The sequence below is a fragment of the Quercus lobata genome, chromosome 3 (genome assembly GCF_001633185.2).
Source record: "Quercus lobata isolate SW786 chromosome 3, ValleyOak3.0 Primary Assembly, whole genome shotgun sequence".
Taxonomy (NCBI): domain Eukaryota; kingdom Viridiplantae; phylum Streptophyta; class Magnoliopsida; order Fagales; family Fagaceae; genus Quercus; species Quercus lobata.
This window is the reverse complement of record NC_044906.1, coordinates 23,774,944-23,790,241: the sequence shown is the minus strand read 5'-3', so window position 1 is coordinate 23,790,241 and position 15,298 is coordinate 23,774,944. Positions and strand designations below refer to the sequence as shown.

Here is a 15,298-nt window from a genome sequence, read left to right as displayed (position 1 = left end):
ACGTGTTACACGTTAGAAAAAAAGCAAGCTTAAAATTCTGACATGTATACATGTTAAAAGAGAAAAAGTCATAGTTTTTCGCGCTTCTAAAAACTCAAACCCTACACTATTTTGGTATTAACCGTTTACTTAACACAGTTTCACATATAATTATCCTTCCAGTGTACATTCTCGTTAAATCACTGTGTTTTCGAGGAGTCAAAATATTTGATGCGAAAATTACATTATTGTGAAATTGTCAATACCGAGGGGTCAAAGTTCATTGCGTTAAAGATTTTTTATTTTCCGAAAGAAAAGATGAAACTTTTTTTCTTAAGAGTGAAAGAATGAGAAATTGAGAGATCACCGAGAGTCTATAAACTACTGATGCTTGGACTTATCTGAGGCCACCGCAAGAGAGAGAGTTCTATATGAAAGTTGCCGCTACCGTCTGGCCACCACTTGGTAAGGTTTTTTTTTTTTTTTTTTTTTTTTTTTTTTTTTTTTTTTTTTTGAGATTTGATTGGTTTTGATTTAGATGTTTGGATTAGATTTTTTTTTTTTTTTTTTTTAAATTAAGGTTTTAAATTAAATTGGCTTGTGAGAGAGATGAGGAAAAGAAGGGCATGATCGAATTCCAATATGAGAAGATGTGAAAAAGATGGAGAATTATAGGAAAAGAATTGAAAAGGTGGGTTTTCTTCAGCAGCACAAGACACAAAGGCCACACCTACGCTGTTGTTTCAATCTATTTGGGTTCTTTCCTTTTTATTTACAACCATGTTCCTTTCTCTTTAAATATATATATATATATATATATATATATATATATATATATATATATATATATATTTTCCTATATTTGAATCTCTTGGCCTCCCTCTACCCCTCCTTCAAACCCTTTTTTTTTTCCCTATGCCCAATAATTGATTAGATGCACTTCAGCCCCCACACGCTATGTCCTCCTCCTCCACGACCATTGTCTTCATTGTAATTTTATTTATTTTAATTTTTTTTTATAAATCTTTTACATTGCTGCTTTCTACTCTATATGCTTTTAAGTGCCTAAATTTTGGTGGGTTAGTATTTGTGGGTCTTTTTCCTTTGGTTGCCTTTAGACTTTGGAATTGATTTTTTTTTTTTTTTTTTTTTTTTTGCAATAATCACTTTTTTTGTTATAATCTATTTCACTTTCTATAGTATTGTTAACATCTTTAAAATACTTTGGTTTGATATTGCAAGGACATTCTCACAACTTTGTAGTTTGGTACCTCTCTCCTGTCTCATCAGATATGTACTGAGTAACCTACTTCACAGTGAGCATAAAACATTATTGTAAATCAGTATCACAAAAAATAGCGTCCTCTCCTTCTACATTCAATTGTTCTTGTTCCACTTGTTCACAAAAAAAAAAAAAAAAAAATTAATAATAAAAATAAAATAAAGGTATCCATGCTTGAGTTCTTAACTAACATCTCCTATCCATGTATAAGAACTGTGTTTTGAAGCATATTTGAATGCCAAATGTTTGTTGAAATGTCTGATAGAAAATCTAATAGCCTATGTGCAAATAAATTTTAGCTACTACACATTGCCAAACTAATTGGACTAACTTTAAAACAATTCATTATTATTGTCTCTTTTACCTTCCACAAACTTTTATGCTTAAAGCTTTAACATAATATGTAATTCATATCTGATTATTTTAAGAATTCCATTAACTTCAAACACACAACATGGTCAAAATATAAGCTATTTTGATAAGAATGTACCCCAGAGTGAGTAGATTCTATGAGAAATACCTAATTCGAGGCAACTGGCCTCCAAGAATGAGAAATAAGATTTAGAGAGAATAGAGAAGATTAGGAGACAAACTGTTGCTTATTTCATTCAATGGTCCTTACAATCACCACTCTAGCAAACCACTTATATCCATTTTTCTTGAGGATTCAAAGCTATTCCAAGTAAAGCCATGTATGTTGCATTCTAACAACCTATCTAACTAACTAACTAATAGCAACTAACAGATGTTAACAGCTTCTATGGTAAAAGACTAACAATTCCCTAACTCTAATGCAGCGGCTTAGGACAGGTGTATGCTAGGCAACATCAACAATAATAGCTATGGCAGCAACTCAACTTCAGCAGTAACATCACAGGTGTTGCTTGATGACTCTTAACATATTCTATATTGTTAAGTAATAAAATAGCTTACTATATTTTAATTTAATGCATTACTCCTTTTTTTTACCTATTGTTTAGTAATTGAGAAAATGAAGGAAAATAAGCTAAGATAAAATTCTAGAGTTTTAAATGTTTCTCAACTACGTATAATATAAAAAATCAAAGTTCAAGGTTTTTGGAAATAATTCTCCAGATTAGAATGACTGTCATTGATATTTACTTATAGCTGTACAAGTAGGATTATACAAGTTACAAGGAAAGTTTTGATGCAACGGTTAAATATGATCTGTCATGATTTATTATTGCATAATATTCTTCTTGAGTTTGGCATTGATTTGACTTGATGCAATGATTTTCTATGTTCTTGTTTTTACCAGAATGAGACTGATTTTCAGGATTTATGATGGCTGAACCAATGCTCATGGTTGGTGGCAATAATGCTCAACTTAAGTTGCTGCATAGCTGATGTTGGTGCTGCTTTTGGAGGCTTAAGTAGCTACATAATTGCTGGTGTTGTTGTTGGAGGCGTGATGGATGCTTTGATTGATTTGGTATGTCATTATATAAACCCATAAATTTAGATTGATAGTATTTATTTCTCATTCAGGAGTAGGATCAAGAAAATAGCTCAGATTGTTATTTACTTTAAGATTTAACAATCAGTTGGTGCATTATTTGCAAATTTCATCCAGAATAAGAACCTTGAAGCCAAATATATCTTGGGCTAGGAAATAGTAAAAGTATGCCTGACTTAACTAAAATTTACCTTCGGTATTGACTTTCACCTTGAGTAATTTTTCGAATTTTCTTTCTCCTAAATTATTATTCCATAATAATAGCCCTTTAGTTGTTTGGATTTTTTGGCTGTTAGATGACCCTTTAGAACTAAAAGACTAAGTATGATTGAAGAATGTGGTTTGGTAGGATTTGATTTGTAAACCTATATTTCTATAAGTGGTTTGGTAGACATACTTTGAATATCACCAAATGGTTCACATCAATATCTGGTTTGTTTTCATGATTTCAAGTCAGCAAAACACGCTTATGATATCCATATCTGTTTACAATAAGAATAGGAATGTGCTTTAAGCATGAATGATTTCCTGGGGCATGTCCTATTTGTGGTGAATATATTTTTAAAGCCATATCAAATGTTGTATATACAGATGGATGTTTGAAGTGTAGCTATTGGAAATGGTTGCTGATCTTTTAGTTCTTTTTGAAGATAGTAAAATTTAGTCTGATGGGCTTATCTTAATGGGCCTGACGGATGGGCACTGTTTGGACCTTTGTAAAGATGGGCCCACGCGCTCTGAAGGCCCATCGCACAGACATGGTAAGGGCCCATGATCCGAAATCTCTATTTGCCTAGAAAAGCCCTAAGATCCAATAAGGGAAATTGTATCAAAGTCCCACATTGGAAAGATCTGGAGGTTAAGAAGAAAAGCAACTCTCTACCACTATAAAAAGGAGTAATATTCACGCAAATCAAGGTAAGATGATTTGACCCTCTCAAATGCCTCAAAATAACTCAAGGGACGAATTCTGACTTGACCTTCGGAGGGCTTTTGGCCGGCGCCACACCGGTGCTCTCTAAGGGTTTTTCTTCCGTTTGTTCTTGTTGTGCAGGTTCGTTGACTCGCGAGTACGGTGTGACTTATTGGTGACAATTCTCAACGTCATCAGTTGGCGCCGTCTGTGGGAAACAGAGACGTATAGTACTCCCTAGATTCCCAGACAAAAGAGTTACATGGTACTCACTCGCTCAATGGCAACCACGAATGACGTTCAGGAAGAAGCCCCTACGACGGCCCTTGAGAGACAGGTCAGGACGCTCGCCGCAGCCGTGGAGCGCCTCACCAAGCAAAACCACGACCTGCAAGAGCAGCTGAACCAAAAGAATGCCGCGGTCAATAACCAAGGAGCGGATCAAGAGGGGAACAGCGCCGAAAGGAGAAATCAGGACGGACCACAGGAGAGTAACGCCCCGAGCAAACCAGTACGACGGGACGTAAGCATCCCTTCCCCGACGGACACTGCTCCACAATCCATCATCGCGGAGATGCAGGCGATGAAGGAGCAGATGGATGTGATGATGAGCGCTCTCAAGGGGAGAGTGTCAAGTGATCTCGACGACCTTGTCAACCGGACTGACTCGCCATTCACGGCAGCCGTCAACTCCTTCCCCCTGCCAAGTAAGTTCCGTATGCCAAGTATGGATAGCTACGACAGAGTCAAGGACCCTCTAGATCACTTAGAGACCTTCAAGACCCTGATGCACCTTCAGGGAGTGGCAGACGCGATCATGTGCAGGGCCTTTCCTACAACCCTGAAGGGCGCAGCAAGGATTTGGTTCAGCCGGATAGCACCCAACTCCATCAGCACCTTCAAGGAGCTAAGCGCTCAATTTACTACGCATTTCATCGGAGGACATCGGTATAAGAAATCCACGGCTTGTTTAATGAATATCAAGCAACGGGAAGAGGAGACGTTAAGGGCCTACATATCACGCTTCAACAAAGAAGCACTCTCGATCGACGAAGCCGACGACAAGATATTGGTAGCAGCATTCACAAACGGGCTGAAGGGGGGTAAGTTTTTGTTCTCACTATACAAAAACGACCCCAAGACCATGTCGGAGGTCCTTTACAGGGCCACCAAATATATGAACGCTGAAGACGCACTGCTATCGCGAGAAGATAGACCCAAGAAAAGAGACAGACCGGAGGATTCCCGACAGGACCAGGGGCGGAAGAAAGGAAGGATGGGAGACCGAAGGGAGGACAGACGTCCAAAACCAATGAGCGGAAGGTTCGCAAATTTCACCCCGCTCAACGCACCAATTGATCAAGTCCTAATGCAGATTAAGGACGAAGGGTCCCTGACGTTCCCAGGAAAGCTGAAGAGTGACCCCAGCAAAAGGTCCAGAGACAAATATTGCCGCTTTCATCGTGACCACGGCCACGATACGGCCGATTGCTACGACTTGAAGCAGCAAATCGAAGCACTTATCCGACAAGGGAAGCTGCAGAAGTTCGTCAACAAGGGGAGAACGGATCAACCCCCACAAGAACAACACCTCCGCCGAGAAAACGAGCGACCAAGACCCCCAATTGGAGACATAAGAATGATAGTCGGAGGGACTACTGCGGCCGGATCGTCAAAGAAGGCTCGCAAAACATACCTTCGGATGGTACAGAATGTCCAGTTGACGAGCAGAGTGCCAAGGATAGCAAACGGAGAAGAACCTATTGTTGGGTTCACGGAAGAGGATGCACGGCGCCTACACCATCCACACGACGATGCCCTCGTTGTCAGCGTGCGGACGGGAGACTACAACGTGCACCGAGTGTTGATCGACAACGGCAGCTCGGCCGACATATTGTACTATCCGGCATTCCAGCAGATGAGGATTGACAGGGATCTGCTAATACCGACAGACGCCCCGCTCGTTGGTTTCGGGGGGAGTAAGGTATTCCCTCTGGGTTCGGTAACGTTACGGGTGACAGTAGGAGATTACCCCCAACAAATCACCAGGAACGTGACATTCTTGGTGGTCGATTGCTCGTCCGCCTACAATGCTATTCTTGGACGACCTACGCTCAACTCGTGGAAGGCGTCAACATCAACTTACGCCCTAATGGTCAGGTTCCCAACGGAGTATGGGATAGGAGAGCTACGCGGAAGCCAAGTTGCCGCACGAGAATGCTACGTCGCTATGATGGAGATGCAAGACCAAATCCAGGCCTTGAACATAGAAGAGCACCGAACGGTGGCAGAACCAACAGAGAAGCTGGAGGAGATAACTCTTGACAGTTCCAATCCGGACAGAACTACCAAGATCGGAACGCTTGCCAAACCAGAAATCCGTCAAGAGCTCGTAGCTTTTCTGAGGAGCAATAAGGATGTGTTCGCCTGGAGCCATGACGATATGCCGGGAATCGATCCCTCCGTCATGGTACACAAATTGAACGTATTACCCTCATTTCCACCCGTCCGACAAAAGAAGAGAGTGTTCGCAACGGAACGAGACCAAGCGATAGCGGAGGAAGTCCGCAAACTCCAAGAGGCAAGCTTTATCAGGGAAGTCTACTATCCCGATTGGCTGGCGAATGTGGTAATGGTAAAGAAAGCGAGCGGTAAATGGCGTATGTGCGTGGATTTCACGGATCTTAACAAAGCGTGCCCTAAAGATAGCTATCCCCTTCCAAGAGTCGACGTCCTAGTAGACTCGACGGCTCAACACCAATTATTAAGCTTCATGGACGCTTTCTCGGGTTATAATCAGATCTGCATGCTCGAGGCCGATCAGGAAAAGACTTCGTTCGTAACCAGCCAAGGACTATTCTGCTACAAAGTAATGCCATTCGGCCTGAAGAATGCGGGGGCAACATACCAAAGGCTAATGAACAAGATGTTCGCGAAGCAGATCGGGAGGAATGTTCAAGTCTATGTCGACGACATGCTGGTGAAGAGCCAGAAGGAGGAAGACCACCTCGAAGATCTTAAGGAGACGTTCGGTACGCTACGATCCTACAACATGAAACTCAATCCGGGAAAGTGCGCATTCGGCGTAACGGCAGGCAAATTCCTAGGCTTCATGGTATCCCAGAGAGGGATTGAGGCTAACCCGGACAAAATCCGAGCCATACTAGAAATGGCACCCCCGCGAAATGTGAAGGAGATACAAAGCCTTAACGGCAAGGTAGCGGCGTTAAATAGATTTGTGTCGAGAGCCACGGACAAGTGCCTGCCCTTTTTCCGCACATTAAAGAAATCATTCGAGTGGACGGACGAGTGTCAGCGAGCGTTCGAGGAACTAAAGGCATACCTATCCTCACCACCCCTATTGAGTCCCTCGCAACCTGGCGAAGAACTTTTCCTCTACTTGGCTGTCTCCTCTGTCGCCGTCAGCGCTGCTTTGATTAGAGAAGAAGATAATGCACAGAAACTTGTATACTACGCCAGCCGGGCGCTCCGCGGCGCCGAAGAAAGATACCAACCTATGGAGAAACTCGCTTTCGCATTGATAACGGCTGCTCGCAAGCTCAAACATTACTTTTAAGCCCACACCGTGAACGTAATGACCGACAAGCCCTTGCGAAGGGCACTGAGTAATCCTGAAGCCGCAGGTCGACTGACACTGTGGGCAATAGAATTGAGTGAGTTTGATATCAAGTACCGTCCGCGTGTGGCCATTAAAGGACAAGCCGTAGCCGACTTCATAGCGGAGTTTACGCGTGACGAGGACAAGGGGGCAGAAGAACCACTCAAGTGGAGCATCTTCACCGACGGGTCATCCAATCGGCGAATTGGAGGAGCCGGCATAGTGTTGCTGTCGCCCGAAGGGGACAAGATCGAATGTATGGTCCGTCTCGACTTTCCCATTACCAACAATGAAGCAGAGTACGAAGCAGTGGCGGCAGGACTCGACCTGGCCAAAGCCGCCGGAGCGGAAAGTGTAGCCGTTCATTGCGACTCTCAGGTCGTGACCAATCAAGTAAACGGAGAGTATGAATGTAAGGGGGAAAGGCTGAAGAGATATCTTGATCAAGTGAAAGCGAGAATCAACGGGCTAAAAGCAACGGTCGTACAAATCCCCAGAGGAGAGAATGAGCTCGCCGATCGCCTAGCCAAAGCCGCTTCAGCAGAACATGTGACGACACCGGGTAATGTACTTTCCTTTGTTCAAGTCTTCCCACTAATAGACCCCGACAATATGCAGGAGATACGCTCCGAAAGAAACTGGACTACGCAGATAACTTCATACTTGAAGGACGGGTTACTGCCACAAGAGAAGGAGGTAGCGAGGAAGCTGAAAGTCCAAGCGGCGAGATTCGTCCTGATAAAAGACGTTCTTTACAAGAGAGGATTCTCCCGCCCTTATCTAAGATGCCTCGGGGTTGAAGAGGCAGACTACGTAATGAGGGAAGTGCACGAAGGGATATGCGGGAATCACTCTGGGTCGCGGTCGTTGGTGCACAAACTGGTACGAGCTGGGTATTACTGGCCAACCATGCAGAAGGATGCCGAGTCGTACGTTAAGAGCTGCGACAAATGCCAGAGGTTCAGCAATGTTATCGGACAGCCAGCTGAGGAACTGACCCCTATGACGGCTCCATGGCCGTTCGCACAATGGGGACTGGATATCATGGGACCCTTCCCAACTGCGGTAAGGCAGCTCAAGTTCTTGGTAGTGGGTATTGACTACTTCACAAAATGGGTAGAAGCGGAAGCCTTGGCCACCATTACAGAAAAGAACGTTAGAAGTTTTGTTTGGCGGTCCATCGTATGCAGGTTTGGTATTCCTAGAGTCCTTGTCTCGGATAACGGGAGGCAGTTCGACAACAGCCACTTCCGGGATTTTTGCACACAGCTGGGAATAAAAAACCACTACTCATCACCCGCCCATCCTCAGGCCAATGGCCAGGTTGAAGTCACGAACCGATCCCTGCTAAAGATTATCAAGACTCGGCTCGAGGGGGCAAAGGGAATATGGCCCGAAGAATTACCGAGCATACTGTGGGCGTACAGGACAACGGCGAGGACTCCGACAGGTGAGACGCCATTTCGACTGACATACGGGAATGAGGCGGTCATCCCCGCAGAAGTTGGCCTCACAAGTTACAGGGTTCACAACCATGACGAAGGCAGGAACGACGAATCAATGAGGCTACAGCTGGACCTGATAGATGAGGTAAGGTCGGCAGCGGAGCAAAGGATCGCAAGATACCAGGAACGCATGGCCAGACATTACAACTCCCGGGTCCGACACAGAGACTTCCAAGTAGGAGACCTCGTACTCAGGAGGGTCATGGGTGCAGCTAGAGACCCTACACAGGGAAAGCTCGGCCCCAACTGGGAAGGACCTTACCGAGTCACGGCATGGAAAAGGAAAGGAACATACCACTTGGAGACTACGGAGGGGGAGAAGCTACCGCATCCATGGAATGCGGAGCATTTGAGGAAATACTACCAGTGATAGTAACACGGCGAACGGCAACCAATTTTCCATTTGGCTTTTTATTAACTATTTATAAGTTTTTTCTTTAACATGTGTTTCTCTTGCTACAATCCCGTCGTGCCTTTTTTAAGCCCAAGGGGGCAGGCACTTTTCCTTTACGCAATTAGATACCATTATAATCTTCTTCTACTTTGATGTCACTACAATTGTCCACGAACTTAACGAATGCTAGTTTAAAGTCCAAAAATTGGACGGATCACCAAAACGGTGAGAGTAATACAAGTCCAAAAGTGGACGGATCACCAAAACGGTGAGAATTCTACATGTCCACAAAGTCACCAAAACGGTGAGAACAGTACAAGTCCAAAAGTGGACGGATCACCCAAAACGGTGAGTAAATTCTACAAGTCCGTAAAGTGGACGGTATATGCGCCATAAAGTGGACGGATCACCAAAACGGTGAGAATTCTACATGTCCACAAAGTCACCAAAACGGTGAGAACAGTACAAGTCCAAAAGTGGACGGATCACCCAAAACGGTGAGTAAATTCTACAAGTCCGTAAAGTGGACGGTATATGCGCCATAATGTGGACGGGTAACCAAAACGGCGAATAAAATTATCCATAAAGTGGACGGATCACCAAAACGGTGAGTAGTTATGCAAGTCCACAAATTGGACGGTGTTGAGTCCACAGAGTGGACGGATCACCTAAAGCGGTGAATAATTCCACGTCCATAAAGTGGACGGACCACCAAAACGGTGAGTAGTTACACAATTCCACAAATTGGACGGTGAACTCCTCAAAGTGGACGGATCACCCAAAACGGTGAATAATTCTACATGTCTGAAAAGCGGACGGACCAACAAAACGTTTAGTAATACTACGTGTTTGTAAAATGAACGGCATAGCAAAAACGGTGAATAAATTACGAACATACACAAAGCAGACGGCTCTAAAACGCCCACAAGGTGGACGGACAACATGACGATATAAGTTAGCTTCAATAGTTTAGCTTATAAGTGGACGGATCAACATAAAAATTAAAATTCAAAATAAAAATAGACGGAGAAGATCCTTAACGGATACAGATCACGAAAAGACAATTAATGAAAAGCATTGTTCAGTACAAATGAAACTTCAACGAAACCGTCTACAAGTTATTAACAATACATAAAAAGGGAGACGGATCCTCATCAACAATTATATGGTTCACTCTGCTTTATTGGGGTCGACAACAGCGACCTCATTCGGCATAGCGGACTCTCCGTCACCCTGAGCTGCCTCTTCTCCAAAGAGATCCTCCGTATTTTCGGAGGCGGCGGGTAGAGCAGACGTCTGACCTTGATCAGTTAGTGTTATCATGGACAAGTCCAGATCTGGGTAGGCCTTCTTCACCTGACGGAGCGAATCGTCGAAGCCTTGAAGGAACGATCCTGCCAGCTCCTTCAACAAAGACTCGGAGTTGCGATATTCGCTGACGGCGTCATCCCTTGCATGACGGAGTTTTTTCTTCAGATCCTTCACCTCGTCTGCTCTAACCTTCAAGGCCTTCCCAGCCTCCTCCGTCCTCTGTTCAAGCTCTTCTCTCGTCTTCTCAGAGAGTGCAAACTTCTGCTCCATCGTGGCCTTCCACTTGTGCAGCTGGCCAAGCTCCTCTTCCGTCTGCCCAAGTTTTGACCGTACCCGTTCCAGAGCCGCTTCACGGTTGAGGCAGCGGTCCATCAAGCCCTTCATCATAACCAAGGACTGAAATAGACAAAATTAGAAGTGTCAAAAATGAAACTAGGGAGTGGACGGACATAAACTGAAGGATAAGGAAAGTTACCTGTCCGACGGCAAATAACCCCGTCTCCCCCATCACCTCCGTCGAGTGATTCCCAAGATCCTCATAGTCCTCTGCAGAAAGTATGGACGTGAGTTTCTCCAAAGCAAACTTCGAGTCCTCACGGAGAAGGGGAGGGGGCTTCTCCTCGCTGACGGGTGGAGCATGCATTAGGCCCTTACCGGCCCCTTGTTTAACTTGGGTGACGGCCTTAGGGCCCTCAGCCATCAAGCCCACCACGGGCTCCATTGACACCTTTGGCTGCTTGAGTGGACGGTCGGACTTGGGTGGCTGCTTCCTCTTACCCGATGACCCCGGCACACTGGGAACAACGATCTCACCCGTCTTCTTTTGCTCGACGGCTAGAGATTTTATCATTGCCCTTCTCTTGGCGTCGTCCATTTCTGCAATACAGGACGGATGATGATATTTTCTCAAAAATAAAATTTAAATTTCAAGGGTAAAAGTAGACGGACTCACGTTTGTGTATTCTTTCGTCGTATGCAATGGCCTCACGGGTGGGTTCTGGACCGTCACAATACCAGTGTATTGTCTTTGGATTCACTAACTTAGCCCAGGTCCTTTCCTCCGGCCTAGTTTTTCTGCAAATCTCTTCAAGGAAACTAAATTCCTCGAGGCTAATCTGCGGACGCTGTCTACCTGCAAAGACAGACGGTCAAAATACGCACATAAAAGTGTACGGATATGTAAAAAAGGACAAGTAAGACGGGTGTATACGTATTTGGTTTATTATTCCCCAAGTTGTATCGACGGGCATGTACTCCGTCTCTCCTGGACGGTTCATCCATCTGTCACCCTCCAGGAAGAAGTAGCGACTCTTCCAGTCTCTATTTGAGTCTGGGGTCTCAAAGATAATCTTCAACAGGGGACTTCGACTAGCAAAACGGTACAACCCCCTTGATCTGTCAATCTCATCTGGACGGTAACAGTGAAGAAATTCACGGACCGTCAATCTCCTTTCTCCGTCTGACCATGCACCATAAAGAATCTCCATTGCTATGAAGACCCTCCAGGCGTTCGGAGAGATCTGGGTGACGGACAGTCCCAGGTAATGTAAGAGTTCTCTATGGAGTGTAGAGAGCGGGAACCGAAGTCTAGCCTTCAACACCTGCTCGTACACTCCAACGCCCTCTACCCCGTCATAATAACATTTCTCCGACACGTAGGGGAGACGGATTGGAATGTAATCTGGTATCTGAAAATTGGTTCTAAAGGTACTGAAGTGTCTCTCCCGGATGACGGACGTGAACCTATGCACTGTCCACTCTGGTAACATGATGAACTGCCTTAGTCCATCAGCACCCACAACGGACTCCGGTGCTTTATTCCCGTCGTCAGCAGGACCCCCTATTCCAATTATCTCCACATCCTCACTTGTTGAGGACGAAGAGGATGCAGACGGACTCCTATCTTCGCCTGGACTATCTTGGTCTTTATGACCGGACGGGTATACACTCTCGTATTCCGTCACGTCACGAACCACCGATTGGTTACTTGACGCACTAGACATTTCCTACAATTAATGATGAAACCTAAGACTTGACGGGTTTAAAAACATTGACGGGTATAGTAAGCCTAACAACAATGCTTGGACGAAAATGTAACTTTAAGAAATTGAAGTAAATACTTACCACACCTGGCGCAGAACGGGTGACGGTTGTGGTAATTGGTGGTTACCGGTACTCGACGGATTGCTCTGACAAGGTTGACGGTTCTCTCCGACAGACGTTTTCTGTTTGGAAATGCGAAAATGAGAGATTGAGACGCCTCATATATATAGGAGATGCACGGAAGACGAAGCGACGCTTCGATCCTATACAACGGCCATTCAGAGATTGACACGTGGCATGCTAATAAATGCTGACAACCTGTCTGCTCGCATCAGCAGTTTGTAACCGTCGACTCGATTAAACCGTCTGAAATAGCAAGATACCCGTCATCATGTCTGACGGTTAAATCCATATGAAACCGTCGTCCTATCTGACGGTTGGATCCGTCAAACATTTTCAACCTTCTGTTTCGCGAATCCCACTCCGTCATCAAAATACCCGTCACGCCCATACATTAGAATCGTCACCCCATTGGTCCTTTGACCTAAAAGCAGACGGACCATTGGGGTGAAGGGGGCAACTGAAGATAGTAAAATTTAGTCTGATGGGCTTATCTTAATGGGCCTGACGGATGGGCACTGTTTGGACCTTTGTAAAGATGGGCCCACGCGCTCTGAAGGCCCATCGCACAGACATGGTAAGGGCCCATGATCCGAAATCTCTATTTGCCTAGAAAAGCCCTAAGATCCAATAAGGGAAATTGTATCAAAGTCCCACATTGGAAAGATCTGGAGGTTAAGAAGAAAAGCAACTCTCTACCACTATAAAAAGGAGTAATATTCACGCAAATCAAGGTAAGATGATTTGACCCTCTCAAACGCCTCAAAATAACTCAAGGGACGAATTCTGACTTGACCTTCGGAGGGCTTTTGGCCGGCGCCACACCGGTGCTCTCTAAGGGTTTTTCTTCCGTTTGTTCTTGTTGTGCAGGTTCGTTGACTCGCGAGTACGGTGTGACTTATTGGTGACAATTCTCAACGTCATCACTTTTAATAGTGATGATCTTTGTGTTTCGTTTGATTGAACAGGGATAGCCAAAGAAATTTTTGCGGATTCTTTTCCAAATTTTTTTGAAACATAGTGATGCAGGTAATTTTGGAATAATTACTAGCAAAAATGTTTTGTCTTTGTTATGGAACAGTTTTGTTAATACAAAATTCTTTTCTTTTATTTCTTATAAAATGTTCATGAATATTCTTTCAGCGGATTTATAAAGACCAATGGACTTAAATGACTTCATAAGTCATCTATTCAAGATGTCAACTGTGGTAAATATATATTCATCGTCTCTCTTTTTTTCAATCTTTTAATTTAGGCATTATTATTTGGTATGTTTTTTCAATTAGTGGCATTGATGTCAAGCTTAAGATGATGTCAAGCTTATGATGATGAGTGGGTGGTAAATACAACAAATTCAAGCCTAAATCTTGGCATCTTAGATAGTGTTCTTTTAGCCTTTTCTTTAGTTAGCTTTACATACAAATTAGATTTTTAAAATTTTTGCTATTATTTTTTCTCTGAACTAATGAGCATATCTTTTATGTTGTTTTTATTTAGATATAATGTATGCGAAGATCTTGAACATAACAAATTATAATTGAACTAAACGATCTCTTACACCTATCTCCATTCAATTTAGGAGATACTATTGGTACAATTTATTCTTTTATGTTGTATTGTATTTAGTAGAATTTCATGGACAATGATTGTGAATTGATATTGTATGTGTAGTATCTAATAGTGATTTTTTAAATTATATAATTAATAGCACTGTAATGAGAAACTTGGTATAACTAATATCGTGAAAATTGCAAGGAAAAACCTTTTTAGTACCTACAAATGTCTTGGGCGAACTAATATTTTATATGTTTAATAACTCAAATTAACATCAATAGTGTCACTATAATTCACCATTCTCGTGCGTAAGTATGGGTTACATACTAGTTTTAATAAGATTACAAGTTTTTTGTGAATATAGGATTACAAAATACTTGTAATCTTATATCTATTTATTTATTTGATTTGTTCGAGTTATTTGTATTTTTTTTTATGCAAATTTTAACAAATCTCTTGTTTGATTAATTTTTTTTATACCCTTCATACTTGCAAAAATTTAGAACAATTAGAGATTAATAAGTATCTAATCTATTAAAATATTTAGATTTCAATTTTTTTGTATCTTAAAATTATACCCAAAATATGCATTTATTGATAGAATAACCATAATATCCAATTAAAACAAAATTAAACATGCTTGTTAGAATGATGAAAATGTGTAATCTAATAGTTGGATTTCACATACATTTTAATTGAAAATTATTTTATTTGTTTGAATTTGAAATATTATGGGAAATACTGAAAATATTAAAGAAACTTTTGGAAAATTGAAGCCTTCTCTTATTTTGTTATTCTTTTTGTAGAAAAATAAAATGGCTGCTTTTATAAAAAAATCAATACTTAAACTCAATAAATACCAAATAAAAGAAGAAATAACTAAAAGGAAAAACACTATTCTAGCGGTATTTTTTTTTTTTTTTTGGGTACTAAAAACTAAATTATTTTCAGGGTTCCCTTTTTTTCAAAGGCTACCAAGTTAGTTAGTCTTTTTATTTTTTATTTTTTCAGGAGTTAACTCTTGTATTTTTGGGGAATCACTCTAAATTTGGGGTGTCTAATATTTAAAAATACATGATAATTTTAAAAAAAATAAGGGGA

General features: G+C 42.5%; 1 protein-coding gene and 1 long non-coding RNA gene across 3 annotated transcripts; one reads left to right on the top strand and one right to left on the bottom strand.

Annotated features, from left to right (window-relative positions):
- Positions 1-179: 179 nt before the first annotated feature.
- Positions 180-14,272, top strand: LOC115979209. Its single transcript, XR_004088984.1, has 6 exons — positions 180-444; positions 2,059-2,138; positions 2,559-2,714; positions 13,612-13,672; positions 13,787-13,851; positions 14,141-14,272. It is a non-coding gene; the product is annotated as an uncharacterized LOC115979209 (long non-coding RNA).
- LOC115979207 lies at positions 10,255-13,276 on the bottom strand. Of its 2 annotated transcripts, XM_031101189.1 has the most exons (4): positions 12,605-13,276; positions 11,433-11,612; positions 10,956-11,356; positions 10,255-10,876 (listed from the first exon to the last, which is right to left on the bottom strand). In XM_031101189.1, the coding sequence occupies exons 3-4, from the start codon at positions 11,352-11,354 to the stop codon at positions 10,340-10,342; spliced, it is 936 nt and encodes a 311-aa protein (XP_030957049.1). In that variant the 5' UTR covers positions 11,355-11,356; positions 11,433-11,612; positions 12,605-13,276; the 3' UTR covers positions 10,255-10,339. The 2 variants fall into 2 exon arrangements, with proteins under 2 accessions (XP_030957049.1, XP_030957048.1); XM_031101188.1 differs by lacking the exon at positions 12,605-13,276 and having other exon boundaries at positions 11,433-12,050.
- Positions 14,273-15,298: the final 1,026 nt, after the last annotated feature.

Coding starts and splice junctions, on each gene's coding strand:
- LOC115979207 (XM_031101189.1), bottom strand. CDS start 11,354: ATGGACGACGCCAAGAGAAGGGCAATGATAAAATCTCTAGCCGTCGAG. Junction 10,877..10,955: donor GGTTATTTGCCGTCGGACAG/GTAACTTTCCTT, acceptor TGTCTATTTCAG/TCCTTGGTTATGATGAAGGG.